This window comes from Sinocyclocheilus grahami, unplaced genomic scaffold, assembly GCF_001515645.1.
Source record: "Sinocyclocheilus grahami isolate Dianchi unplaced genomic scaffold, SAMN03320097.WGS_v1.1 scaffold183.1, whole genome shotgun sequence".
NCBI lineage: Eukaryota > Metazoa > Chordata > Actinopteri > Cypriniformes > Cyprinidae > Sinocyclocheilus > Sinocyclocheilus grahami.
The window spans coordinates 1,329,115-1,342,500 of record NW_015505362.1 but is presented as its reverse complement, the minus strand read 5'-3'; the positions used below and the strand labels follow the sequence as shown (position 1 = coordinate 1,342,500).

The following is a 13,386-nucleotide window of genomic DNA, read 5'->3' as shown; positions in this document are numbered from 1 at the left end:
GGTTGGATTTGACATTACTTTCCAGTTCCTACAAAATACAAGTAAAACATGAGTAATCACAGTGCAGCAATAATTTATGTTAAACTACTAATGAATGAAAAAAAAGTCCTACTTTGAAAAACAAGGCAAAGGAATGATTCTCCCCAGCGATGATTTTTTCAATCGTATATACTTGATTACATTCTGTGTGCAACAAACATTTAGCTTTGTTTAGTTCTGAACAACAGCACGAGTAAAACAATATTCATAACAAAATACCCCACTGCTAAAAGATGATTTACTTACCAGTTGGCAGATCCACAGAGAAAGGCACAGACTGCTTGATCATTTCTCCGTTTCCCAGCTGCCCTTGTGTCCCACATCCAAACGAGTAGATCAGCTTTGACGATGTGACTGATACAAGCGTGTGATGTCTTTGAAAGAAAGACTCAATACTGAACTGAACTTAAACCATACAAAAACATGTATTTGAGCTAATATTTGTCTTGCGAGGAATTATCAATATTTGTTATGGTAGAATGAGATTTTAAAAAGGTGCATAAAGAAATCTGTAGTATTTCTCTAAACACCGATTGCTTATGAAATGTCTTTACCTCCCACATGTGACCTGTGACACTTCAGATCCCCACAGTTCAGCAACCACCCGCGGATGATGTTCATCTCTAAATGAGTTGTGCCCAAGCTGACCACAACCTCCGGATCCAAATGTGAACACTGTGCCGCCCTGAAACATAAACCATTACACTTTCTGTCCAGTTTGTTGTATGCTAAATATGGTATTAGCTGCCAAGACATCTCATAATTCGTGTAGCGTGAAATATTTTATCATTTAAAAATAGTACAGTTAGGTCCATATATATTTGGACACTGACACAATTTTCACAATTTCCCTGGTGGCTCTGTATGCCACCAGAATATAATTAAAATGAAACATTTCAGATGAAATTGTAGTGTAGACTTTAAGCTTTAATATAACATAAAATTCTAAAAAAAAAAAAGGAATTACAATCATTTTTATACACAGTCCCCCCCCCATTTTCAGAGGCTCAAATGTAATTGGACAATTAAATATAATCATAAATATAGCTGCAAGCAGTGATACGGGGGCCAAGGCCCTGAAGGGGCTGTAGTGCAGTGCAGAGCAGGAAGATCAAAAACAGCATAAATTGAATGAACATGAAAATCAGCCAGTTCAGATTTATAGTTGAGAATGAACTTAGAATGAACAGTTCAAGTGAAGTTCAAATGAAAATGAACACAGCATGGATAAAAACATTCATTTCTAATCCAGAAGGAATAATGATTTGTACATTGCTGATCTGGATAACAAAGGAATCAAACCAGCACAACATTACACACAATTTTATTAAAATACACAATATGGGACACAAACCAACAACCTCCAAGTCAAGCGCCTGTCACACATCTTGTTGCACCACTGGGGAGACGGGTGTTCATACAGATGCTGAAGTTCAGATGTTCAACCGAGAATCAATTCAAACAAACTCAGGGACGCTCAAATTTCGAGAGGTATTTCTCAGGAATGGAAGCGAATATCAAAAATCTGTTCAGTCATTTTAGTGCGGCTCGGTCCAAAGATCATCTGGTCAGATTTTGGACAAAACATGTAGGAGGAGTAGCGAAAAAGAATTGGCATGACCCAGGGAATGAAAGGATATATAAAAATAACAAAATTCGGACAATGTTTCCAAAAGTTATAAGCATTTTTGTAAAAACCTTTATATCTCTGGAACACTAGGTGGCAGTCTGTTCAAACTTCTCTTGTACCTCCGGGACATGCCTTCAATGATCCCTGTCAATTTTTATGCTAATATGTCAAGTGGTTCAAAAGATATTGCAATTTATGACAAATTTCAAAATGGTGGACAAGCTGATACAAAAACACTGATACAAAAATTGACAATTGAGATTCGGCATGACCCAAGGAATCCATAGATGCCAAGATTATGATTGAACTATTCAAAAGTTATAAGCAAAAAGAGCCATTTTTCATGCCTCACGACTCATGAGTGGCGCTGTACCCAACTTTGGCATGGACCCTCATATCATGCAGTTGATGAAATGTACCAAGTTTCATTTTGACTGATCAAAGTTTGGTCGAGATACAGCCTTTGAACCAATTTCAAGTCGACCTAATTTAAGTTCACAGCATCATCACTTTTTTTTTACCAGTAGTTCATAAAATTCTGTTCAGTCATTTCTATGCAGCTCAGTCCAAAGAATATCTCTGCCAAGTTTTGGAAGAATTAGACAAAATTTGAAGAAGTAGCGAAAAAATGAAACACTGTACTTTTCAAAATGGTCACTACTGTAATGGGTGCAGGCTTAATATAAGATATTCAATGTCATCAGCATGAGGAGAGTAATCAGATGTACTAAGTTTCATTTTTCTTAAACTAAGGGTTCAAGAGTTATTTCCATTTCAATGTTGAATTTTTGAACTGGTGGTGGTGCTATAGAGTTGGTCCCAGAGACCCCAAATTTGGTCAGATCACTATTCATGAGCATCACTACAAGTGTGCCAAATTTCATCATTTCCCTATGTTCCTTTCATAGGGCTGCCATTGACTCCCTTTGGGGAAGAAGAAGAAGAAGAAGAAGAAGAAGAAGAAGAAGAAGAAGAAGAAGAAGAAGCTGTACAGATACAATTTAAAAAAATTTAATTTTTCATATTTTGTTGAGAATCCTTTGCAGGCAATGACTGCCTTAAGTTTGGAACTCATTGATATCAGTGATGCTTTGCCAGGCCTTTACTGCAGCTGACTTCAGTTACTGTCTGTTTGTAGGTCTTTCTGCCTTTAGTTCTGTTTTCAGCAAGTGAAATGCATGCTCAATCGGGATGAGATCAGGAGACTGACTTGGCCATTGCAGAATATTCCACTATTTCGCCTTCAAAAACCCCTGGGTTGCTTTTGTAGTATGTTGTGGGTCATTTCCACTGGTACTGTGAATCGCTGTCCAATCAATTTAGTGCATTTGGCTGAATCTGGGCAGAGTATATACTGTACTTGTACACTTCAGAATTCATCCGGCTGCTTCTGTCCTCTGTCACAGCATCACTAAACACCAGTAACCCAGAGCCACTGGAAGAAAATGCTCATGCCATCACATTGCTCCACCGTGTTTCACAGATGATGTTGTATGCTTTGGATCATGAGCTGTTCCAAACCTTCTCCATACTTTTTTCTTCCCATCATTCTGGTACAGGTTGATCTTAATTTCAGCCGTCCAAAGAATGCTTTTCCAGAAGTGGTTTGGCTTTTTTTTTTTGATGTTTTTTTGTCTAATCTGGCCTTGTTTGCGCCTTGTGGTGAACCCACTGTATTTGCTCTTGTGAAGTCTTCTCTTGATTGTAGACTTTGACAGTGACATGTCTACCTCCCGGAGAGTGTTCTTCACTTGGCTGTATGTTGTGAAAGGGTTTTCTTTACCATGGAGAGGATCCTCAGATCATCCACCACTGTTGTTCTCCGTAGACGTCCAGGCCTTTTTATGTTGCTGAGCTCACCAGTGTGTTCTTTTTTTCTCAGAAGGCACCAAACTGTTGATTTGGCCACTCCTAATGTTCCTGCTATCTCTCTGATGGATTTGTTTTGTTTTTGAAGCCTAACAATGGTCTGTTTCACCTGCATGGAGAGCTCCTTTGACTGCATGATGTGGGTTCACAGCAACAGCTTCCAAATGCAAATGGCACACTTAGAATCAACTCCAGACCTTTTACCTGCTTAATTGATGTAGAAATAACGAAGGAATAGCCCACATCTGTCCATGAAACAGATTTTGAGTGAACTGTCCAATTGATGGTCCTTATGGTCCCTTGAAAAGGGGGGAGGTACATATTAAAGAGCTGTAATTCCTTAACCTTTCCTCCAATTTTGATGTGCAACTATATTATTATGTTTGGTCAGCAACTAAAATAATACAAATTGTGCCTGTGTCCAAATTTATATGGACCTAACTGTATGTAATAATAATAATAATAATAATTATTATTATTATTATAAAATGATGATACTGTACCTTTGATAAAGTGGCAGTGTGTTCCCCTCCACACGAGATGGACACAGTTTTCTTCAATTGAAGGCTATTTATAATTGTTGGGATGTGTCTGTCTTTGGTGACAAGAATTGTGAATTGAATTCATCACTTCCAAATGCATCATTTTCATGCTTTGATATAGATTTGACACGGTATTGCGCAATTTAGTACCTTTACATGTAATTTCATACTGTTACTGATTTAGCTTTTACATGAAGAAACAAGAAGACCTGTAGTGTCTCCGAGGCCCAGCTGTCCAGCAGAGTTCTTTCCCCATCCAAACACGACTCCAGAGAGAGACAACACAAAGCTGTGGTCTCCTCCAGCGCTGATCTGAGCCAGCGGGATCCCACTCAGACTCTGAACATGTTGAGCAGACGGAGAGCCGGGATGATCTTTCCTCAAACCCAGCTGACCATGAGAGTTCTCACCCCATACCAACACCTGACCATCTGAAAGAGCAACAGCTCTGAACATCTACACTCAAATCTCAATCGATTCATCTCAATCATAAGATATCTAAAGATGAAATCAAAATGGCAGATTGAACACTTGTTAATACCCTTGGTTAGTGCCATTGAATGATGGTCTCCACATGCGATCTGAATCACCTGCCTGTTATCCAGACCTTTGAGAGGCCTGCAGAGACAAGACAATCTGTCAGATAGATACTTGTTATTATCATTTATGGTCATTTATACTGTCATGTCTCCATAAACATACCTGCACACAGTAAGTTTGTCCATGATGAGAACTTTTCCTGAATCAGAAAGAAGCACCGCACCATCTCCTCCACAGACGATCAGTCTGATTCTGTCATTCTTTAGCTGTAGTTGCTCTGGAGTAAATCAAATACTTTCATCAGTTCAACTTCTGTTCAGACTGTAAAATTAAACAAACTACTTTCATTATGATGATGTTATTAATAATACGCTTACAGTAGGCTATATTTCAGTAAATCATATACTTTCACATACAAACTTGGCATCTTTCTTAGATTTTTAACTTTTTAAACGATGCCATAAAGTGACATTTAGAGCATCATACTTAGTTTCCCATCATTACGGTCTTCACTGAGCAATCTCAGGACCGAGACCTTCCCATCCCGAATAAATCCAGCAAAACTCCTTCCAGCTGACATGTCCTGAACTGCTGTTTTCGGACACACAGATCGTATTCCACATTTGCCATGTTTGACTTGGTCAGGCTTTACCAGCCCCAAACCCTCTCTGACCTGCGCTCCCCAAAAACACAGCATGACCACAGCTGATGCTCGAGAAGATCAGACTCCAGAAGAGTCTCTCTGCTCTCTTTCTTCCTGAACTGATGAACACATTCATGTTAAACTGAAAGCAAACACGAAAGTTAAAAAGGAAAGGCTGATTTCAGGCTAAACGAAACTTGTTCAATTTCCCACAAAATGAAAGTATCTGGGAATGATATCTTAGGATGTCACTGGAAAACGAAACCAAAATTTAAAGGGACAGTTCGCCCAAAATTAAGATTCTGTTGGCAATTTTTACTCCCGTATTGTTTCAAATCAGTAGTCCTATTCTATACATTCCTTCACGGATCACAAAAAGAGGTGTTTGGCTAAATGTAATGGACTGAAAACTCACTAAAGTCTCCATTATTCATCTGTTTTCCATACAGAAAAAGTGGATGGTGAAGCTTGTAATTCTGTATATGTTCTGCGTAACTCCTGTATATTTTAGAACGCAAAATCATTTTAATAATTTGCTATTCTAACTTATAACTGATACAAATCGACCTAGGAGGGTATGTCGTTCAGTTTTTTTTAACAAACTGAAATGGCCAATGAAGAAAATAATACAAATCTGATGTACTCTTGTTCAAAAAGAAAAATTTCTGCTGTTTCGTGTGAACGTTTAGAAACTACTTTTCTGAGGCCGTCCAGCCACCTCAGTGAGGGAAATGTGCTGGGAGGACATTAGTAGTAACAGTGTGACAAGAAATATCTGCTGATAACTGGCTCAACCCTGTCAACCAAACAGTTTATAAATGAGCGCCAACAGTGTTTACTAAAACATGTATTTTTATTTAAGCAATTCAATATGTTTGAAGAAACAATAACATGTTATAAGTTGACATACCAGAATAAACACATATATTATATAATATAAATATTCCAAAGTGCTTTAGTTAAGTTATTCTGCCAGCTGTAAAGCATAAACAATGAAAGGTCATTATTTTTATGCTATATATAAAATAGAATATGTATAGCTCTCATATTGTGATTATTTTAGCCTACAAATATTTAGTTTTTTATGACAACTATACATTTACAAAAAATAATGTGACCACATTAAGCAAAAGAGTAACATCTATATTGCAAATTTATGACTGCAAAACTGAATAACAGTTCATGTAACATTTAAAACTAATAAGCTACAAAGTTTAGCAACATATGCTTGACTCGAGGAAAGTTTACTCTCGTCCAAAAACCTCACAAAAGCTGATTGCGTGTATAAGCTTGTCACGAAGTGTGTTGATATCGCTGTATTTGGGAAGAATGAATTTGCCAAAACAGGTCTGGGCCTCTGGCAGTCGGTCTTCTGCATCAGGACAGTCTGACAGTAAAATCTTCAGAGAGCGCTTTGAGAAACCTCCCACAGGTACACGGTCCGTCCCATACAGGAAAACTAGAGAAAAATATATAATGTGAGGATGTGAAGGAATAATAATGATATTCCCTAAATGTGCATGTGACGTAGATGCTTCAGGATGCTCATATGTGACCCTGGACCACAAAACCAGTCATAAGGGTCAATTTTTCGAAATTGACATTTATACATCATCTGAAATCTGAATAAATAAGCTTTCCACAGATGTATTTGTTAGGATAGGACAATATTTGGCTGAGATACAACTATTTGAAAATCTGGAATCTGAGGGTGCAAAAAAAATCAAAATATTGAGAAAATCGCCTTTAAAGTTGTCTAAATGAAGTTCTTAGCAATGCATATTATTCATCAAAAATTAAGTTTGAATATATTTACAGTAGGAAATTTACAAAATATTTTCATGGAACATGATCTTTACTTAATATCCTAATGATTTTTGGCATAAAAGAAAAATCTATAATTTTGACCCATACAATGTATTTTTGGCTATTGCTACAAATATACCCCAGCGACTTAAGACTGGTTTTGTGCTCCAGGGTCACATATGTTAAAGACAACACTTACTCAGAAACTTCCTCTTGTTCTCTTCAGAGAGCTCAGAGAAAACAGTCCAGAAGTTCTTGATGAGCTCATCAGAGGCAGAACACTTTTCATAGGAAGCACACTGAAGACGAAGCAGAAAAACTCAGGTACTGTGAAATATTTAAAACGTCAAAAATTGGCAAGTTTCTTGAAGACGTTTACCTGCTGAAGCTCCTTCCACTTGTATTCAGGGGAGCCGTGGAGAAGCTCCTGGAGTTCCTCAGGGTGGAACATGCTCCAGGCATCGAACGGACAGCCCTTAAAGAAACCTTCTGAAAAATGCTCGAACTGACTGTTTACTGACTTGTTGAAAACGAAGTCGACATACAAATCCACATATTTCTGTCTGCAAATGAAATGAAACTTTGCAATGAAACATAAGGAAATCCAGCACTGCAAAAACAGGGAACATATACACAGCATCTATAGGCTAAATTCTCTGTTTTATGCTGTATTTTCATGTAATATCCATTCAGAAGTAATGGATAATTAATTTAAGTATTTTTCAGTTTTTCTCAGTCACTTTGGTACATTTCTTGAATCATTCTTAATATCGGCAAACCAATATGTGCATTTTTCAAAACAATTTGTACAAACAGTACAGTACAATGGATTACTTTCGAAAGCCTGCAACAATTAATCAATTCAGAACACATTCACAAAAAAAAGTATAATAGAAATGTATGAATAATATGCTTGACCGATTATGACAACTAGCTTAACCATTTTGCATTGAAAGGCTTAAGCAATGAACTAATGATTCGATGTTTTGGGGGTAAGACTATTCAACAGAGAACCAGTATAAAATATTTTGATCAACATATAAGCAACTGTAGGAAACTGCAGACAATTGTACATAATCAATTGGATGAACATACAAAATCATTCGTAACTTGAATGAGAAATTGCTTCTGATGTGCACAAGTGACTACATGATGTAGAGGTTGAACGATAGATAGATAGATAGATAGATAGATAGATAGATAGATAGATAGATAGATAGATAGATAGATAGATAGATAGTCAATTACATGTAGAGCAAACAGATTCTACCTATTAGCTCTGGTCACTGGAATCTGATTTCCATTTGGAATGAGCTCTTGCCCTTTGACCTGAAGGAGGTAAATAACAGCACAAAGTAAGTTTTAAAATAACAGTTGTGTACAATTATACAAGCGAACCACAGAAACTGTATTACCGTGAAATCCAAAAAGAGCATATCCACTACCTCGTCCTCATCCTCCTCAAGAAGGCTTTTCAGACTTCTAATGAGATTTTTGAAATACAAAGATAGATAGATAGATAGATAGATAGATAGATAGTCAATTACATGTAGAGCAAACAGATTCTACCTATTAGCTCTGGTCACTGGAATCTGATTTCCATTTGGAATGAGCTCTTGCCCTTTGACCTGAAGGAGGTAAATAACAGCACAAAGTAAGTTTTAAAATAACAGTTGTGTACAATTATACAAGCGAACCACAGAAACTGTATTACCGTGAAATCCAAAAAGAGCATATCCACTACCTCGTCCTCATCCTCCTCAAGAAGGCTTTTCAGACTTCTAATGAGATTTTTGAAATACAATTATAAATATGACTTGCTCTGAAACACTAATGTGAAGCCTACAGAGTAAAAAGTCTAATGTCTCGTAGTCTTTAATCGTTTACCTGGCCTCCACAGGAGATAGTTCCTCCAGATCATTCAGAGTGGGACTCTGTTGGAGGAGTTTCTTGAACAAGGCCAGAGGGAAGCCAATGTTTATATAATGATGGTTGTAGAGCGCCATTCCACAGATAACGCCAAGATAGTAAAAATCTCTATTAGCTTGCATGCCCTGAAAAGACACAAGCACCACAGCACATGTATGTGATATATGAGAAAGACTACATTAGAAAGAACAAGGAATGTTTGGTGTAAAACTTACATCAGGATTGAACCAAACCAGTGAACTCTCATGGACTTCCAGCACCTTCTTCTCCCATTTCAGAAGAGACTGGGAAAGGAGGGAGAAGAATTCTGCCGATAAACCCCTCATATCTCTTCCATTCTCCCCAATGAACGTCACCTGGACAGGAGAATTTTTTACCAAAAAATACAAATCATAAACCGAGGCCTTACAATATGGTAAAATGGCATATCAGATGTTTCAAATTGACAACTTTTGAATTTTAGTGCTATTCCATTTACCTCCAATCGATGGAAAAATGAGTGGATGTTTTGTCTGAGATACTCAAGTGTGTCCGTCAACAATGATTCCCTGTTTATGCGCAGCATGTTGGTATTGTCATTATATATGACATGAATGCTCTGTATCCATTCGTCCCGCAGGTACTTAAAAAAGTACAATAATGTTAGCTGGGTATTTGCATACAATAATTACATTCACGGGGTGTTTACATGACACTGTTTTCTAAAACTAAAAAGCGTTTTGGCTGTTCATTTATACAACAACAGCATTTTGGGGGTCTGAAAATGCAAACTTTTGAGAACAGGTTTCTAAGTGCAAGTTTTTGAAAACAATATCGTCTCTGTGTAAACTGCAAAACCGTGAATTTGTGAAAACTGTGACGTCATGCGCATGCGTATTATGTGATCAGTCTCAGATCTCAGATCTGTGTTTCAGGATTGTTTTGCCAATGTTGCCGTTTTCAAAAACTCCATGGAAAAACTTCTCAGTTTTTAGTACATCATTGTCGTGTAAACATGCCCTCAGATTAGCATGGCATATGTCACTTACACGAAACATTCTCCATTTAGATGCAGTATCAGCCGCAAAAGGGAACTTGAATAATATTTTAATAGTTCTCTGAAAGAAAGATGCATGGGAGAAATATAGGGTTTCTTATAGTTATTAAATAAAAAACATAAAAAGTTCATGCAAATATTCATATGTATCATGTTAGAAGCCTTCAATACGCACAATGTAGTAACTTTTCAAAACTAGATCACAGAACTCAATGCACTCTTCCAGGTATTCCATGGTGGCTTGCAGCTATTGATGTAGAAAAAGAGAATTTTCTTAGTATTCCTCAAAGAAAAAAAGATTCTGTGCAGCAGAATTCACTATTGCTTTGGTTCTTACCGTATCTAGTAGATCACTGATCTCATGAATGATGAAATCCCTGTTTGGGATGTCTCTGTTGGCACTGCAGCAGACCTTCACAACAAAGAATAAGCAACTATTATACAATGATAGATTAAAATACATCTTTGATCCAGTGTTTAAAAAAGGCACCTGATAGATCATCTGAAGGATCTTCAAAAACTTCTCCAAGTGTTGTATATCCTGATTCATTTTACCACAAGAAATCTGGCCAATTAGCTCAGCAGAAGCTTTGCGAAATAACTTCACCAGGTTTTTGAGCCAATCATCAGGAAGTTTGGACCAGTACTTCTCTGAGAATATAACATAAAAATACTTAGACAAATGCAACAAATCCAAAAACACAAGTCAAAGGCTGAAAGTTCTCCCAGCTTTACCTAACACCTTGTGAGCATCAGGATCCAGCTGAAGAGCTTTGGAGGCCAGAGCTTCAGTGAGTTCAGTTCTTCGTTGTTTCTGGAGATGTCTGATGAGCTCAGGGAGGAGAATGTAAAGTCTCAGCGATTCCTCACCAACTGGATTTGGATTCAGAGATCGCAGCATCTGTTCAACCACCTTCACTACCTGAGATACACAAATTAAAGGAATTTCAGGTTGTATACAGTTTAGTTCCCTCAGTTTGTGAAAGTAAACAAAAAAAGTAAATATAGACACTACACAGATGATAGAAAACCCCTTTAAGTCGTATTAAATGTTATTGCATCTTTTTATGTTAAACAAACTGAATATTTTGGATTTACTATTACCTTTGACATCACCTTTTCATTCCCTGATAACTTTGAAAAAGCTTTTTCAGCCAGCTCAAAATCCTGTTCATCATGACTGCAAAAACAAAAAATTTACGTTTATATTTATGCATTTAATCCCTTTCTATTAACCAATGTCTTTGCTTCTGACCTTCGATGATCCAGTTCAACCGTACTAATAAGCACAAATTACTCTAGACGAACATTTGTGTCTTTTTTTATTGCTGAAGTGTGTTGAAATTTCTTCTTCTGCATTCTACTGTACGGACGTAAATGTACTTTCCGTTCAGCCTGAGGCTTATTCATTTCTGTCATTCCATTACGTTGAATGCTTTCAGCAGATTAGTTTTGGCTTCAAAAATGGCTAGACATGTCTACTTCTGAATTACCTTGCTTTGAGAAAACTTCCATTCAAACAGGCAGCAGAGGAGAACATTTTTGTTATTTCCCTGTAAATATAGTACATTTATATGCATTACCTTACCATATATAAATTACAGGCCACATAAATACTAGTAAGACTTCTAACATACTCTACTTATAAGTCAAGTCTATTTGCTGAATCCTTCAGCAAAACTCAGACAAGAACTGACAAACAATATTTTCTTAATTACACATAAATGAAAACAGAAACTCACCTCTTTATCGTTACCCATGAGTCTCTTTCAGACACCCAGCGGTCAATCATTCTCTCATTTAATGTCACAATCCCTCTACTAAGATTGGGCTTAGACATTGCAGACTCATTCCCAAGTTCCTACAGAAAACACAAAAAAAACAAGTAATCACAGTGCAGCAATAATTTAAATAATTTATGAATGAAAACTGCCATGTCTTACTTTGAAAAACAAGGCAAAGGAATTATTCTCCCCAGCAACGAGTTTTTCAATCGCATATTCTTGATTACATTCTGTGTGCAACAAATACTTAATTTAGATCTCTGAGCATCATCATGAATATTATAAAAAATATTGATAATAAAATGGACCATTGCTATTAAATGATTTTTAATTACTAGTTGACAGATCCACAGGGAAAGGTACAAATTTCTTGATCATTTTGCCATTTCCCAGCTTCCCTTGGATCCAACATCCAAATGAGTAGATCAGCTTTGACGATGCGATTGATACGAGTGTGTGATGTCTTGAAAAAAGAATTAAAAGCCTAATTACCGAGCAGAACTCAAACAGCAGACATGTTAAACATGCAAGGAATTTTGTATGAGAGTTAAAAAATAAAAAATCTGTACTATTGCTCTGAGATGCTGATTACTAATAAAGCTTATGAACGGTCTTTACCTCCCACATGTGACCTGTGACACTTCAGATCCCCACAGTTCAGCAACCACCCGCGGATGATGTTCATCTCTAAATGAGTTGTGCCCAAGCTGACCACAACCTCCGGATCCAAATGTGAACACTGTGCCGCCCTGAAACATGAAACATTTACTACTTATTTTCTGTCCAGCTTGCTTTTATGCTAAATACAGCTTAAAATCTATAACATATTACGACCATTGTACCTTTGATAAAGTGGCAGTGTGTTCCGCTCCACATGAGATGGACACAGTTTTCTTCCGGTTCAGACTATTTACAGCCGTTGGGACGTGTCTGTCTGTGGTAGAAAAACAGTACATTTGTCACTTCTAAATACATCATATTCATGCTTTGATGTAGATTTGTAGACACAGTATTGCACAAATTTAGTACATTTATATGTAGTGTTATACTGTTACAATTTAGCTTTTACATGATGAAATAATCAGACCTGTAGTGTCTCCGAGGCCCAGCTGTCCAGCAGAGTTCTTTCCCCATCCAAACACGACTCCAGAGAGAGACAACACAAAGCTGTGGTCTCCTCCAGCGCTGATCTGAGCCAGCGGGATCCCACTCAGACTCTGAACATGTTGAGCAGACGGAGAGCCGGGATGATCTTTCCTCAAACCCAGCTGACCATGAGAGTTCTCACCCCATACCAACACCTGACCATCTGAAAGAGCAACAGCTCTGAACATCTACACTCAAATCTCAATCAATTCATCTCAATCATAAGATGTCTAAAGATGAAAGCAAAATGGCAGATGTTAGATGGAATAGTTGTTAATACCGTTGGTTAGTGCCAGTGAATGATGGTCTCCACATGCGATCTGAATCACCTGCCTGTTATCCAGACCTTTGAGAGGCCTGCAGAGACAAGACAATCTGTCAGATAGATACTTGTTATTATCATTTATGGTCATTTATACTGT

General features: G+C 37.3%; 1 protein-coding gene across 1 annotated transcript in view; it reads right to left on the bottom strand.

The window, feature by feature from the left end:
* Positions 1-6,336: 6,336 nt before the first annotated feature.
* Positions 6,337-13,386, bottom strand: part of LOC107594453 (probable E3 ubiquitin-protein ligase HERC4) — an 8,446-nt gene continuing 1,396 nt past the window's right edge. The window contains exons 3-24 of the mRNA XM_016284508.1: positions 13,245-13,321; positions 12,906-13,127; positions 12,661-12,752; positions 12,437-12,567; positions 12,154-12,281; positions 11,978-12,048; positions 11,777-11,895; positions 11,528-11,587; positions 11,139-11,214; positions 10,770-10,956; positions 10,525-10,685; positions 10,372-10,446; positions 10,210-10,281; positions 10,027-10,095; positions 9,477-9,620; positions 9,214-9,354; positions 8,957-9,123; positions 8,784-8,850; positions 8,639-8,697; positions 7,449-7,632; positions 7,269-7,368; positions 6,337-6,722 (exon numbers count right to left, since the gene is read on the bottom strand). Coding sequence (XP_016139994.1) covers positions 6,508-6,722; positions 7,269-7,368; positions 7,449-7,632; positions 8,639-8,697; positions 8,784-8,850; positions 8,957-9,123; positions 9,214-9,354; positions 9,477-9,620; positions 10,027-10,095; positions 10,210-10,281; positions 10,372-10,446; positions 10,525-10,685; positions 10,770-10,956; positions 11,139-11,214; positions 11,528-11,587; positions 11,777-11,895; positions 11,978-12,048; positions 12,154-12,281; positions 12,437-12,567; positions 12,661-12,752; positions 12,906-13,127; positions 13,245-13,321 — 2,617 coding nt within the window. The 3' untranslated portion in view covers positions 6,337-6,507. The remainder of the gene's footprint in view (positions 6,723-7,268; positions 7,369-7,448; positions 7,633-8,638; positions 8,698-8,783; positions 8,851-8,956; positions 9,124-9,213; positions 9,355-9,476; positions 9,621-10,026; positions 10,096-10,209; positions 10,282-10,371; positions 10,447-10,524; positions 10,686-10,769; positions 10,957-11,138; positions 11,215-11,527; positions 11,588-11,776; positions 11,896-11,977; positions 12,049-12,153; positions 12,282-12,436; positions 12,568-12,660; positions 12,753-12,905; positions 13,128-13,244; positions 13,322-13,386) is intronic.